Source organism: Balaenoptera physalus (genome assembly GCF_965194825.1).
Source record: "Balaenoptera physalus genome assembly, chromosome: 16".
NCBI lineage: Eukaryota > Metazoa > Chordata > Mammalia > Artiodactyla > Balaenopteridae > Balaenoptera > Balaenoptera physalus.
The window spans coordinates 22,911,596-22,925,261 of NC_138898.1; the positions used below are offsets into that span (position 1 = coordinate 22,911,596).

The following is a 13,666-nucleotide window of genomic DNA, read 5'->3' on the forward strand; positions in this document are numbered from 1 at the left end:
GTGCCGGCCAGGAGAGCGGTGTGTTTACTGGCTTGTGTGCAAAGTCTTATTCACCTCAGGAAAGAAGGGGTGCCCCAGAACTCACCTGATCCCAGTGGGTTACCACTTTCCGTGCCGTGTGAGATGCACGTGGCCCAGCAAAGGCCAGTCTTAGGGGAGAGGCATGAACTCAGTGCCACGTGGCTCTTGGCATTTGGAGAGAGGAGAGAAGGCAGCCCCCACCGCCGACCTGTTCCCTGTGAGCAGATGCCATCTGTTCATGTTTGACAACATCACGTGCCTCGCCAAGCATCTCTGGAGCCAAAATGAGGTCTGGGAAGGGCTTCACAGATATAGAAGTTTCAGAGAAAAAGAAACCAAGAATGTTAGTGCTGAAAGAACCTTAGAGATTATCTTGTTCAAACCCCATGTCTTAGTGGTGAGGAAACAAGTCCACGGAGGAAATGACAATTATATGGATAATTGTTACGTGAAAGGAGGGATCCCAGTCCTCTTTTCAGAGAGAAAGGGAGTTGGGTAACAGAAGTCTTACACCAATTACAATGTGTGTTTTCTCCTACACCACCAAACAATTCTCAGACACCAGCTGGGTGTCCTGCAGTTCAGCTCAATGATGCCACTGTCTACCTGGAGATAGGTCAGATCCAAAAGATGAGGGCTCGGTCCTAACCACCAAGCCACCACCACTGCTCCCCCTTCCCCCACTTCAGCCACCAGTTGCCACTCTAGGTTGTCGTCACCTGTGCTTCTGACCAACCAGCTATATAGAGCAGAGGTTCCAACGACCCCCTCCTTGGGTTCAGTTAATTTGCTGGAGCGGCTCAACAGAACTCAGAGAAACATTGTACTTACTAGATTACTGGTTTATTATAAAAGGACATATGACTCAGGAACAGCCAGATGAAAGAGATGCATAGGGCAAGTTATATGGAAAGGGGCACGGAGCTCCCATGCCCTCTAGGGTGCACCAGTCTCCCAGAACCTCCACGCCTTCACCAACCTGGAAGCTCTACCAGTCCCGTCCTTTTGGGGTTTTATGGAAGCTTCATTACAGAGGCATGATTATGTGGCAATCAATTCAATGGCCAGCTCCTCTCCCCTCCCCGGAGGTGGGGACTGGGTGGGATTGAAAGTTCCCACCCTCTACTCACAGGGGCTGGTTCCATCTAAAAGTTACTTAGGGGCTTTCCTAAAATCACATCATTAACAAAAAAAGATACCTTTATCACTCTCATCAGTTTGGAAATTCCAAGCATTTTAGGAGTTCTGTGCCAGGAGTGGGATGAAGACCAGACACATATTTCTTATTGTAAATCACAACATCACAGATGACCTATGAAGAAGGAATAAATGGGCAATGAGTTTGGAGAGCTGTGAGGTGTCTGGAGTTGGGGAGATGAAAACAATATAAATAGGAGTAATGCGGGCTCAACTGTAGTCTTTGTACTGAAGGAAAATGGTTGGTGGGGAGAAAATTAGCATTTACTGAGTACTCATTCTCTGTAAAGCACTTTGACAAGTACTTTTAGGTACAAACTCAGTTATTTTTCATATGGTTCTATTAGACTTATTTTAAAATGGAGAAACTAAGGGCCAGAGAGGCAGCGTAACTTGCCACCATTGTCCAGATAGCAAGTGGTTTGAATCCAGGCCAAGCTAACTCCAAAGCCCATAGTTTTTTTCTTTCATTGAGATTTTATTTTATCAAAGGTACACATTCACCTATATTTTAGAGTAGAGAAGTTCTGCAGGGCTTATGACAAAGAATCTGCCACTCACCCTATTTCCTTCTTCTTAGATTAATTCTTTTAGCTGATTCTTTTGGGTTTTGCCTCTTTAATTAAGGTATTTACTTGCATATAGTAAAGGACACAAATCCTAAGTGCATCTCAGTGACCTTTTATATTACATACATATACTCCTTTGTAACCACAGCCAAATCAAGATACAGAACATTTCCATCATCCCAAAAAGTTTCCCTCATGCCCCTTCCTAATCACTATAATCCCCCTCCCCAAACAAGGTATTCACTATTCTGTTGCCTCTATACATTATCTTGCCTGTTCTTAAACTTTATGTAAACGTAATTACAGTGTACACTCTTCTGGGTCTGGCTTCTTTTGCTCTGTATAGTCTTTGAGATTCAACCATGTCATTCTGTGTATCAGTAGTTCATTCTTTTATTCTGTGTAGCAGTCCATTGTTATATACCATGAATGTTCCTATGAACGTTTGGGTTGTTTCCAATCTTTTGCTTTTGTTTTACTATTATATTTATTTATTATTATTTTTAAAATTTTATTTATTTATTTTTGGCTGTGTTGGGTCTTCGTTGCTGCACGTGGGCTTTCTGTAGTTGGGGCGAGCAGGGGCTACTCTTCATTGTGATGCACGGGTTTCTCACTGTGGTGGCTTCTCTTACTTCTTAGAGCACGGGCTCTAGGCACGCGGGCTTCAGTAGTTGTGGCACGAGGACTCAGTAGTTGTGGCTTGCGGGCTCTAGAGCACAGGCTCAGTAGTTGTGGCGCATGGGCTTAGTTGCTCCACGGCATGTGGGATCTTGCTGGACCAGGGATCAAACCCGTGTCCCCTGCATTGGTAGGCAGATTCTTATCCACTGGGCCACCAGGGAAGCCCTGTTTTACTATTATAAATAAAGCTTCTATGAACATTCTTTTTTTTTTTTAATATTTATTTATTTGGTTGAGCTGGGTCTTAGTTGTGGCAGGCAGGCTCCTTCGTTGTGGCATGCAAACTCTTAGTTGTGACGTGCATGTGGGATCTAGTTCCCTGACCAGGGATCAAACCCAGGCCCCCTGCATTGGGAGCACGGAGTCTTACCCACTGCGCCGCCAGGGAAGTCTCCTATGAACATTTTTATATGTGTCTTTTTGGACATATGCTTCCGTGTCTCTAAATATGCATATATTTCCACTTGTTGATTTTTCATTTGTAGGCATTATCTGTTGGCATTTCATTATGAAAGATGATTTCTCTCATATACACATACACACCGACCCCATGACACACGTTTGTGTTTTCCACCGCTTCATCCTCCCAATATAATGTAATTTGGATTAGATCAATTTCCAGGATTTACACTAGCATATAAATTTTATTCAGAGCTGAGCCATGACAGATTTCTTTTTCTGTACATTTCCCCTTTACCAAGTGACAGTGTTAGAATTTTTAAGTAAAGGCCACTGGGGGGACACTGCAAGGTGATAGTGGCAGGAAGACACTTCCTTTCCTTTTTAAAAAAAATTTAGGACTTCCCTGGTGGTTCAGTGGTTAAGAATCCGCCTGCCAATGCAGGGGACATGGGTTTGAGCCCTGGTCCGGGAAGATCCCACATGCCTTGGAGCAGCTAAGCTTGTGTGCTACAACTACTGAGCCTGTGCTCTAGAGCCCACGAGCCACAACTGCTGAGCCCACGCGCCTAGAGCCGGTGCTCCGCAACAAGAGAAGCCACCGCAAGGAGAAGCCCACACACTGCAATGAAGAGTAGCCCCCACTCGCCGCAACTAGAGAAAGCCCATGCGCAGCAACGAGGACCCAACACAGCCAAAAATAAATTAAAAAAAAAAAATTTAGCCCAAGAATCAGGGGTTGCCATACAGAAGGCCTGGTGACACTCATCTCGGCAGTCTTCAGGTCACACTTTCTCCATCCTGTGGGCTGTTTCCAGGGTCCAGTCAGGAGACAGAAACCACACACTTTGAGTTGAGAAAATTTAACATAAAATATTGTTAACTAGTAGAAGGTTGCTTACTTCTCAAAGAGGTGAAAGAGGACTCTCAGGTGTCCAAAAGTAGCAGGTGGAAACCAGCAGCTACTCCTAGGCAGAGTGCATGTGAACACTCAGGGAACTAAGGACTTAGTTGGGCCCACCCCCACCAAGCCTGAGAGTCATGCCTCTTCAAGGAAGGTAAGGTTTCCACAGAAAGTACAACCGGCCAGGAGTGAAAAATCTTGCCAGAGGATGAGGGCCGTAACTGGTCCATAGAGCCACTCACCAGATGAGGGAGACATTTGTCTAAAATAAGGTCTGAACAGCTGCAGAAGCTCCAGAAGCTGCAGCTGGATGGGGGAGCCATGGGCCTAGGGTGCAGCTACAGCTTTTCTACGAGAATTCCTGACACCTTGAACCAGTGGCTCCTGTGCTAAATTTTAAAAAGGGACTGGCAAACGGAAAATGTTTATGCATTCTAGCTCCAGTACTACAAAGAACAGTGGATCTGAGGCTGAGGGTAACTGGCACAGGTTCTTTGCCCAATGGCTAGTGATCCCTGTCTGCCCGGATTTTATAAGGGTGGATCACTGACAGGCCTGTGTGCACCAGGTGAGGCTTATCCCTTGGGCGATTAGACTGGGCCATTTCCTTGGGGAGCCCCTGATGCCAGCAGCTTTAGGTCTTTTCTCTGGGACTGGTCAGATTCCCCAGATAAGCTTTGAGGTTACACACCAGACACTAATTCTTGGAGCCAAGTTGAGAAAAAGACAGAGAGCCTCAACATTCAGGCTTTAAACTTTCACTTGAACTTCATGTTTTCAGTATGGTGTATCTACCCATCTGGGCCTGTGGTCTTCCAGATCAAAGACCTTGTGTTTTATCATTTCCAGAGAATAGACCTTCAGTCTTCTGGGGTGGGAAAAGGGAAGTCCCCCAGAATGCAGGGGAGGGACCTGGAGCTCTGGCTGCTTTATGCTTTGTTCCCATTGGACCACAGGTGCAGATAATTAGAATGATCATAGTCTTTGGTTTGTAATACACCCTCATCATTCATTGGTCCATGCACATAACCCACTTTTATTTAGTTAATTAGCTAGTTATTTTTAATAATGTAATAAGCACCCAAGATATTACCACCCAAAGCAAAAGCTAGGGTTTGACAGTAACCTGCATCTAACTAAATGATACTCTGAATTAACCTGTTCCCCTGCTTTTCTCACCCTGAGGAAACTATCATCTTTTATCAGTCCTTTGTTTTCCTTTATGATAGTCTTACTGAATTTATATGTGTTCTTTTACATTATGTACATATTTCTAATTATAACAGGATATTATGCTGATGTAATTTGGGGAACTTTTTTCACTTAAAATTGCCAAGATTTATCCACATTACTGCTGGATGACTGTGAACAGTTTTGTATATGCCTCCTGCTTTATTCATACGAAAGTCCATCTTGGGTGTAAGTTTAGGAGTGGAATTGCTGGGTCTTAAGTGTTCATATATCATAAAATTCACACTTTGAAGGTTTAGTGGTTTTTAGTATATTTATGGAGTTGTGTAACGTTGCACTATCTCATTTCAGAACATTTCCATCACCCCAAAAAGAAACACCATACCACTTAACAGTCACTCCCTATTGTCCTTCCCCTGTACCTGGCAACCACTAGCGTACTTTCTGTCTCTGTGGATTTGCCAATTCTGGACATTTCTTAAATGGAATCATATAATATGTGGCATTTGTGTCTGACTTCTTTCACTTAGCATGTTTTTGAAGTTCATCCATGTTACAGCATGTAGCAGTACTTCATTCCTTTTTATGGCTGAATAATATTTCAGTGTATGGATATACCACATTTGGTTTATTAGTTGATGGACATTTAGGTGTTTTCTACTTTTGGGCTATTATGAAAAATGTTGCTATGAACATTCATATACCAGTTTTTACATGGACATATGTTTTCAGTTTTCTTGAGTGTATACCTAAGAGTGGAATTGCTGGATCACCTGGTAGCTGTGTTTAACGTTTTGAGAAACTGCCAGACTGTTTTCCAAAGTGGCTGCACCATTTACTGTCATACCAGCAAAGCATGAGAATTCCAGCTTCTCCATATCCTTGCCAACATTTGATGTTGTCTGTCTTTTTGATTATAGCCATCCTAGTGGGTGTGAATTAGTGTCTCATTATGGTTTTGATTTGCATTTGTTTATCTTCTTTGGAGAAGTGTCTATTATAATCGTTTACCCATTTTTTAGTTGGATTATTTATCATTTTATTATCAAGTTGAAGATTTCTTTATATGTTCTTGATACAGATCTTTAGATATATGAAATGCAAATATTTTCTTGCATTTTGTGGGTTGTCTTTAACTTTCTTGATGGTGTCCTTTGAAGCACAAAAGTTTTTATTTATTTATTTTTGTTTGTTTAACCTAATGAAAGCATCTTTTTTTGTTTGTTTGCATTTTATTGGGGTATAGTGTTGATTTACAATGTTGTGGTAGTTTCAGGTGTACAGCAAAATGAGTCTGTTATACATATATCCACTCTTTTTTAGATTCTTTTCCCATATAGGCCACTACAGAGTATTGAGTAGAGTTCCCTGAGCTATATAGTAGTAGGTAGGTCCTTATTAGTTATCTATTTTATATGTAGTACTGTGTATGTGTCAATCCCAGTCTTCCACTTTATTCCTCCCCCCACTTACCCCCCCAGTAACCATAAGTTTATTTTCTACATGAAGCACAAAAGTTTTAATTTTGCTGAAATCCAATCTATTTTTCCTTTTGTTGCTTTCACTTTTAGTGTCATATCTAAGAAACCATTGCTTAATCCAAAGTCATGAAGATTTACTCCTATCCTTTCTCGTAAGATTTTTATAGTTTTAGCTCTTAACATTTAGGTCTGTGGTCTATTTTGAGCTAATTGTTTGTACATGGTGTGAGGTTGGAGTACCAGTTCATTCTTTTATATGTGAAAATCCAGTTGTCCCAGTATCATTTTAAAAAAGACTTTTCTTTGTCCAGTGAATTGTCTGGGCTCCTTTGTTGAAAACCAGTTGACCATAAATGTAAGGGTTTATTTTAGAAGGCTCATTTTTATCCTATTGATATTTGTCTAGCCTTATGCCAGTATCACAGTGTCTTGATTACTGTATCTTTGTAGTAAGATTTGAAATAGGGAAGTGTGAGTCCTCCAACTTTGTTCTTTATCAAGATTGTTTTGGCTGTTTTGGATTCCTTCCATTTCCATATGAATTTTAGGGTCAGCTCGTCCATTTCTGCAAAAGAGCTAACTGGGATTTTGATAAGGATTGTGTTGAATCTGTAGATCAATTTAGGGAGCATTGCTATCTTAACAGTACTGTTTCAATCCATGCACATGGAGTGCCTATCCAGTTATTTGGGTCTTTTAAAATTTCTTTCAGCAATGTTTTGTAGTGAAGTCTTCCCACTTCTTTTGTTATATTTTTTCCTAAGTATTTTATTTTGGGGGTGCTATTATAAATGGAATGCTTTCTTAATTTCATTTTTGAATTGTTTATTGCTAATGTATAGAAATACAATTAAGTTTTGTATATTGATCTTGTATTCTTCAACCTTGCCGAACTAATTTATTAGCTCTAATTGTTTTTTTGTGGATCCTTAGGATTTTCTACATACAAGATCATGTCATCTGCAATAGACATAGTTTTACTTCTTCCTGTCCAGGCTGGATATGTTTTATTTCTTTTTCTTGCCTAGGCAGAGCTTTCTAGGCCCTGGATAGAACCTCTGGTACAGTGTTGAATAGAAGTGTTAGGTGGACATCCTCATCTTGTTTCTGATCTTAGGGGAAGCCATTCAGTGTTTCACCATTAAGTATGATGTTAGCTGTGGATTGTTCATAGATGTCCTTCATCAGGTAGAGGAAGCTCTCTTCACTTCCTAGTTTGTTGAGCACTTTTATCATGAAATCGTGTTGGATTCTGTCAGATGCTTTTTCTGTATCTATTGAAATGTATGTGTGACTTATGTTCTTTATTCTTTTAATATGGTGTATTACATTTATTGATTTTTGTATGTTGAACCAGCCTTGCATTCTCTGGATAAATTCCACTTGCTCATGGTGTGTAATCCTTTTTATATGTTGTTGCATTTGGTTTGCTAGTATTTTGTTAAGGATTTTTGTGTCCATATTCATAAGAGATATTAGTCTATAAGTTTCTTATGTGGTCTTTGTGTGGTTTTGGTATTAAGGTAATACTTGGCCTCATAGAATGAGTTGAGAAGTATTCTCCTTCTTATTTTTTGTAAGAGTTTTGGAAAGATTGCTGTTAATTCTTTAAATGTTTGGCAGAATTCACAGTGAAGCCATCTGGGCCAAAGTTTTTCTTTATGGAAAGTTTTTATATTACTAATTTAATCTTTGTTTCTTCTTGAGACACTTTAGGTGGTTTGCGTCTTTTTAGGAATTGGTCCATTTCATGTAGGTTATCTAATTTGTTGGCATACAGTTATTCATAATATTCCCTTATAATTATTTTTATTTCTGTAAAGCTGATAGTGATGTCTCCTCTCTCATTCCTGTTTTTAGTAATTTTGAGTTTTATCTCTGTTTTTCTTGGTCAGTCTAGCTGACTAATTTTCGATTTCATTGATTTTCCCCATTCTTTTTCTATTCTCTCATTTATTTCCACTCTCATCTTTATTATTTCCTTCCTTCTGCTTGCTTTAAGTTTCCTCTCCTTTTTCTAGTTTCTTAAGGTGGAAGGCTAGCTATGAATTTGAGATCGTTCTTCTTTTTTAATACAGGAATTTACAGCTGTAAATTTCCTTCTAAATATTAACATAGCTGCATCCTATAGGGTATTTTCATTCATTTCAAAGTATTTTCTAATTTCCTTGTGATTTCTGCTTTGATCCATTATTATTTAGGAGTATGTTGTTTAGTTTCCCAAATTTACTTCTGTTATTGATTTTTAGTTCATTTCACTGTGGTCAGGGGATATTCTTAGTATTTCATTCCTTTTCAAATTTATTGAGACTTGTTTTATGTCCTAACTTGGTCTATCCCAGAGAATGTTCCATGTACACTGACAATAACATGTATTCATTCTACTGCTGTTAAGTGGAGTGTTATATAGATGTCTGTTAGGTCTGGTGGTTTATAGTGTTGTTCATTTCTTCTATTTCCTTGTGATCTTCTGCCTCGTTATTCTATCCTTAATTGAAAGTGGGGTATTAAAGTTGCAAACTGTTATTGTTGAATATTCTATTGCTCTCTTCAATTCTGTTTCTTTTTGCTTCATCTGTTTTCATTGTTACGTCTTCCTGATGTTATGTCTTTTTTTTTTTTTTTTTTAATATTTATTTATTTGGTTGTGCTGGATCTTAGTTGCAGCAGGCAGGCTCCTTAGCTGTGGCATGTGAACTCTTAGTTGTGGCATGCATGTGGGATCTAGTTCCCTGACCAGGGATTGAACCCGGGCCCCCTGCATTGGGAGCGTAGAGTCTTAATCACTGCGCCACCAGGGAAGTCCCGGATGTTACGTCTTTATTAAACAGGACTTTGAACCAGTCATTCTTTGTACCATGTTTACCCTCTGCTTGCAGGGAGAACTGGTACGGACAAATCTTGGGCCTTTTCAGGCTCCTCGGTACATGATCGCTGACTTCTTTCACTTTGCCCACTGCCAGCCTAGCAGCCTTATTGAGCCTGTTAAATGAGTGATTACAGTCTTCCTTCTGCTTTCCCACTTTCAAAATGTTATTGCTGTTGTCACTTTTCTTTGTTGTCTTTGTTCTTATGAGCTTATGGCTTATAAAGAAAAAAATTTACTGTTATTTTTATGATTTTTCTGGAAGGAGTAAAGCTGTATTTTAATCCAGTATCTTTAATTGGAAGTTTCAAAGACCATGATCTTTCCACTGCATAGTGCTAGATAGAGTGGGTACTTTCCTGAAGACAAAGGATGCATGGTTTTGACTGTAGACCTTAAAAACCAGTTCACAGAATTTACAAAATTCCATGCTAAGTGCATTGGGAGAGACAAATGTATATAAGATATGGCCCTTCTTCTCCAGGAGCTCACTCTGTGGAGAGATGAGATGTACAGAAATACTGCTATAGCACATGTAAAAAGGGATAAGTAATAAGAACTATTGATACCTTTCATTGAACATCTACAGATTTCAGACAGACGTGTTATGTACATTAAACAATTCAATCTAATAATCTCATAATGGGAATTGTATTATTCCCACTTTACAGGTGAAGAATGAATTGTTTTATACAAGGCCAGCAGCTAATACATATCAAGGGAGATTTGAAGCCACGTGTGTCTAACTCTGAAGCTTTCCTCTTTCTACCATGTCAGGGTATCTTAGGAGAGGCCCCATTAGGGACCTAGAGGAATTCAAAGGCAGGAGAGGATCAAGGAAGGCTTCAAGGTGGAGGCATCCCAGCTGGGCCTTGAAGGATGGATAAAATTCAACATTTTAGAATTTGGGCGGAAGGGGATCATTACAGGAAGGGGGAATAGTTTGCTCAAAAGCCAAAGAGGAAGGAATTATAAGATACATTTGGGGGTTTTAAATAACCTGGTGGGAGACTTAGTGTAGGATACCTGCGGGAGGTTGATTAGCCAAAACATCGCCTGACCTGGAAGAATGAGGCCCTGAGGTGTTTGCATTGGAATAGGGGAAAGCTAAGAAGGGAATTTTAATGATTTTTGCAAAGTAAGAACATCCTCACAATATATATATAATGTGTGTTTAATTAAAAATGTGTGAGGTCACAGTGGGTTGTCACAAGGCTGAAGAGTTCATTTAAAATTTAAGCAAGCAAACACATGTATATGGAATCTAAAAAAAAAAAAAAAAAAAAATGGTTCTAATGAACCTAGGGGCAAGACAGGAATAAAGACGCAGAGGTAGAGAATGGACTTGAGGACACGGGGAGGGGGAAGGGTAAGCTGGGACGAAGTGAGAGAGTGGCATGGACATATATACACTACCAAATGTAAAATAGATAGCTAGTGGGAAGCAGCTGCATTGCACAGGGAGATCAGCTCGGTGCTTTGTGACCACCTGGAGGGGTGGGATAGGGAGGATGGGAGGGATACGCAAGAGGGAGAGGATATGGGGATATATGTATATGTATAGCTGATTCACTTTGTTATACAGCAGAAACTAGCACAACATTGTAAAGCAATTATACTCCAATAAAGATGTTAAATAAAAAATAAAAATAAATAAAATTTAAGCAAGCAAATGCTTGTATTGCTCTTATTGCTTTGAAATGAAAGCAAATTAGTTTTCTAAACGTTAATAATCTCATCTTCTCTAATAAGAAAAATACCCCACAGTGATATCCTCTTTCTTATCTATCAAATTAGCAAAAGTCGAAAAGTGATCATTTGTACTAGCAAGCATGTGGGAAAACAGGTAGTATAAATAAATGAGATGGCTCCATATATCCTGATAAGGAATGACGACCTCTGCCGTACTTTTAAGTGGAAAAGCACAGTGTAGAACGGTACGTGTAGCAGACTACACTTTGTGTTTTAAAAAAATGTGAGTGGGGGGGTGCAATTTATACATAACAGCTTTTCCTGAGAAGTTCCATTAGCACTTAAGCCAGTTTTACCCCTTTTATACCAGTATCATTCCTTCTCTTTTTTTTATCTCAAACTTTGCTGCTCAAGTTCCCCTTCAGACTTTCAAGGGGGAGTTGGATAGGTCATTTCATCTCTTAATTGCCATGTGGTTCACTTGTTGTTCACTTTTCGTAGTATCTTCAGCATTTATCACATTTCCTTGGAATGGCTCCAGTGCCCTTTAGTTTCAGGTAGCCTCTGATCCAGTTGGTAAGTTTCCTACTGTATTCTTGGCTCACTTTACCCATATAGTAGTGAGTATGCAAATACACGTTCTCCTTATCTCTCTTTCTCTACAGGGCTTGCTGGTGGTGACCTTTACACACTGCTGTAGATTTACTGACTCTCACTATCCCTGATACATTTCTTTCCTCCAGTGTAAACATTTTCCGTTCTGCTTAAAACTATTTACTGGGGGTTGTGTGTGTGTGTGTGTGTGTGTGTGTGTATACATATAGGTACATATGTCCTTATGTACACAAAAACCTAGCAACTCGTTCTGGTGGCCTCCAAGAAGACCAGCAAGATAGGGACCACTGGACAGTGGGTAGTGGGGAGGGAGATTCTCTTTTTACTGATAGACCATTTTGTTTCTCTTGAATTTTATACAGGGAATATAGCCAATATTTTATAATAATTAAATGGAATATAATCTATAAAAATTTTGAATCACTGTGTGGTACAACTGAAACTAATATAATATTATAAATCAATCCTACCTCAACAAAAAAAAATAGTATTGGTAATAAGAGTAAATAAATGATAAATTGACTTAATAAAATATTATATATGGAAATGTAATATATAATTCTACAATGTATATTATTAAATGATAGTATATAAATATTATACCCATTATATTGATGAAGATACAGATAAGTTAATTATGTATGCAGATTTATGGCTAATGAGAGAAATGTTACTTTCCACTTACTTTATACTTTACAGTCCATATAACTTCTCTTATTTAATGTTTAAAACAGCCCTGGCAGGTAGCTGGTTTTTATCTTTATTTTACAGACACTCTATTTTTATGAGAATGGCAGAACATGAATAAGACACAAATAAGGAAACTAGGCTTCCGAATGGTTAGGTAACCTAAGTTTCACATCTAGTACTTGAATCCAAGTTTAGTGTAGTTTCCTCTGTGCTGCAGGGAAGGGTATTCAGAGCATATCCCCAAGTTTTTGTGCTTGATTTGGAGTTGATTACCAACCTTTTCCATCATAGATTCTTTGGTGCCCTCATTCAACACAGAATATGGCACTGAACCAGTCTGATGCAAATAAAAAAGAAGCCATTCAGCCTACCAGTACATAAGTAGGCCCCCCAGGCTCTGCCCCATCTCCTGTCATGGGCAGGGAGCTTTGGCTTTGGGCATTGAGAATGCAAACCAAACAAGATAGACTTGTACTGTAGCTCAGAAGTTCACCTGTGTCTTCTTTTCATTGTTCTAGGAAGAGTTGCAGGCCAACCTGGACCTGATTCAAACCTACAGACTGCATATTGCCCAAGATATCAACCAAGAAAACCTACAGCTCTTCCTGGGTTCCTATAATGGGTACAGTTGTTTCTGTTCCTTCACTTAAACGCAGACTAGGTCTAAGAAGATAACGGATATTTAAGAGAGAAGGAGAAGAGGAAATAAACTGCATCTTCCAGTGTTGTGTGATGGGATTGCTTTCGTACTTTTCACCACAGTAGAAGGGGAAGGGCTTTCAGACAGAAATGAAGACAGCTTTCAAGAGCAGTGCATGAACTGAAGGCTGTTTCAGGCATGTGCAACTACCAGTTGTACTTTTAAGATGTTTTGAGACCAGAAGTACCTAACGTTATGTACACACACAAAACACACAAATTGAGGTGGCACAGAAAGATGCATGTAGAGGAGGCCAAGAATAGAAGTCTTGGGCCCCAATTCAGTCTCTCTGCTGGTGTCCTGTCATCACGCAGAAGTGACACACGGAGAGAAGCTTAATTCTTATCTTGGGACCAGCTTCTCCAAGGTGAAAATGTTAGCCCCTTTTAGCTTTCTGGGTACATGGAAAAAGATTGAGAAAACGGGTCAGCTGTAACTTACCCAGAGTCACACAGCCGGTCAGGAGCAAAACCAGGTTTTGAACCCAGTCTCTCTAGCTCCTTCCTCCGTGTAACAGAGCCTCCTTATTTTTTGTTGAAATCAGAAAGGTTATTAAGTACTGCACTAAACTGTTAGTTACCAGGAAAATGTTCCCCCAAAAAAGTTCCCCTTGGACCTCCATGGCGGTCCAGTGGTTAAGATTCTGTGCTCCCAATG

At 39.7% G+C, this 13,666-nt stretch overlaps 2 protein-coding genes across 6 annotated transcripts in view; one reads left to right on the forward strand and one right to left on the reverse strand.

Annotated features, from left to right (window-relative positions):
- The window catches only part of NDRG3 (NDRG family member 3), a 48,803-nt gene that overhangs the window by 24,390 nt on the left and 10,747 nt on the right, over positions 1–13,666 (forward strand). For all 5 annotated transcript variants that reach the window (XM_082430316.1, XM_082430319.1, XM_082430317.1 and 2 more), the window contains exon 8: positions 12,828–12,931. In XM_082430316.1, the coding sequence (XP_082286442.1) occupies positions 12,828–12,931 (104 nt within the window). The remainder of the gene's footprint in view (positions 1–12,827; positions 12,932–13,666) is intronic.
- Positions 73–13,666, reverse strand: part of RAB5IF (RAB5 interacting factor) — a 58,774-nt gene continuing 45,180 nt past the window's right edge. The window contains exons 4-5 of the mRNA XM_082430405.1: positions 1,221–1,333; positions 73–322 (exon numbers count right to left, since the gene is read on the reverse strand). Coding sequence (XP_082286531.1) covers positions 1,235–1,333 — 99 coding nt within the window. The 3' untranslated portion in view covers positions 73–322; positions 1,221–1,234. The remainder of the gene's footprint in view (positions 323–1,220; positions 1,334–13,666) is intronic.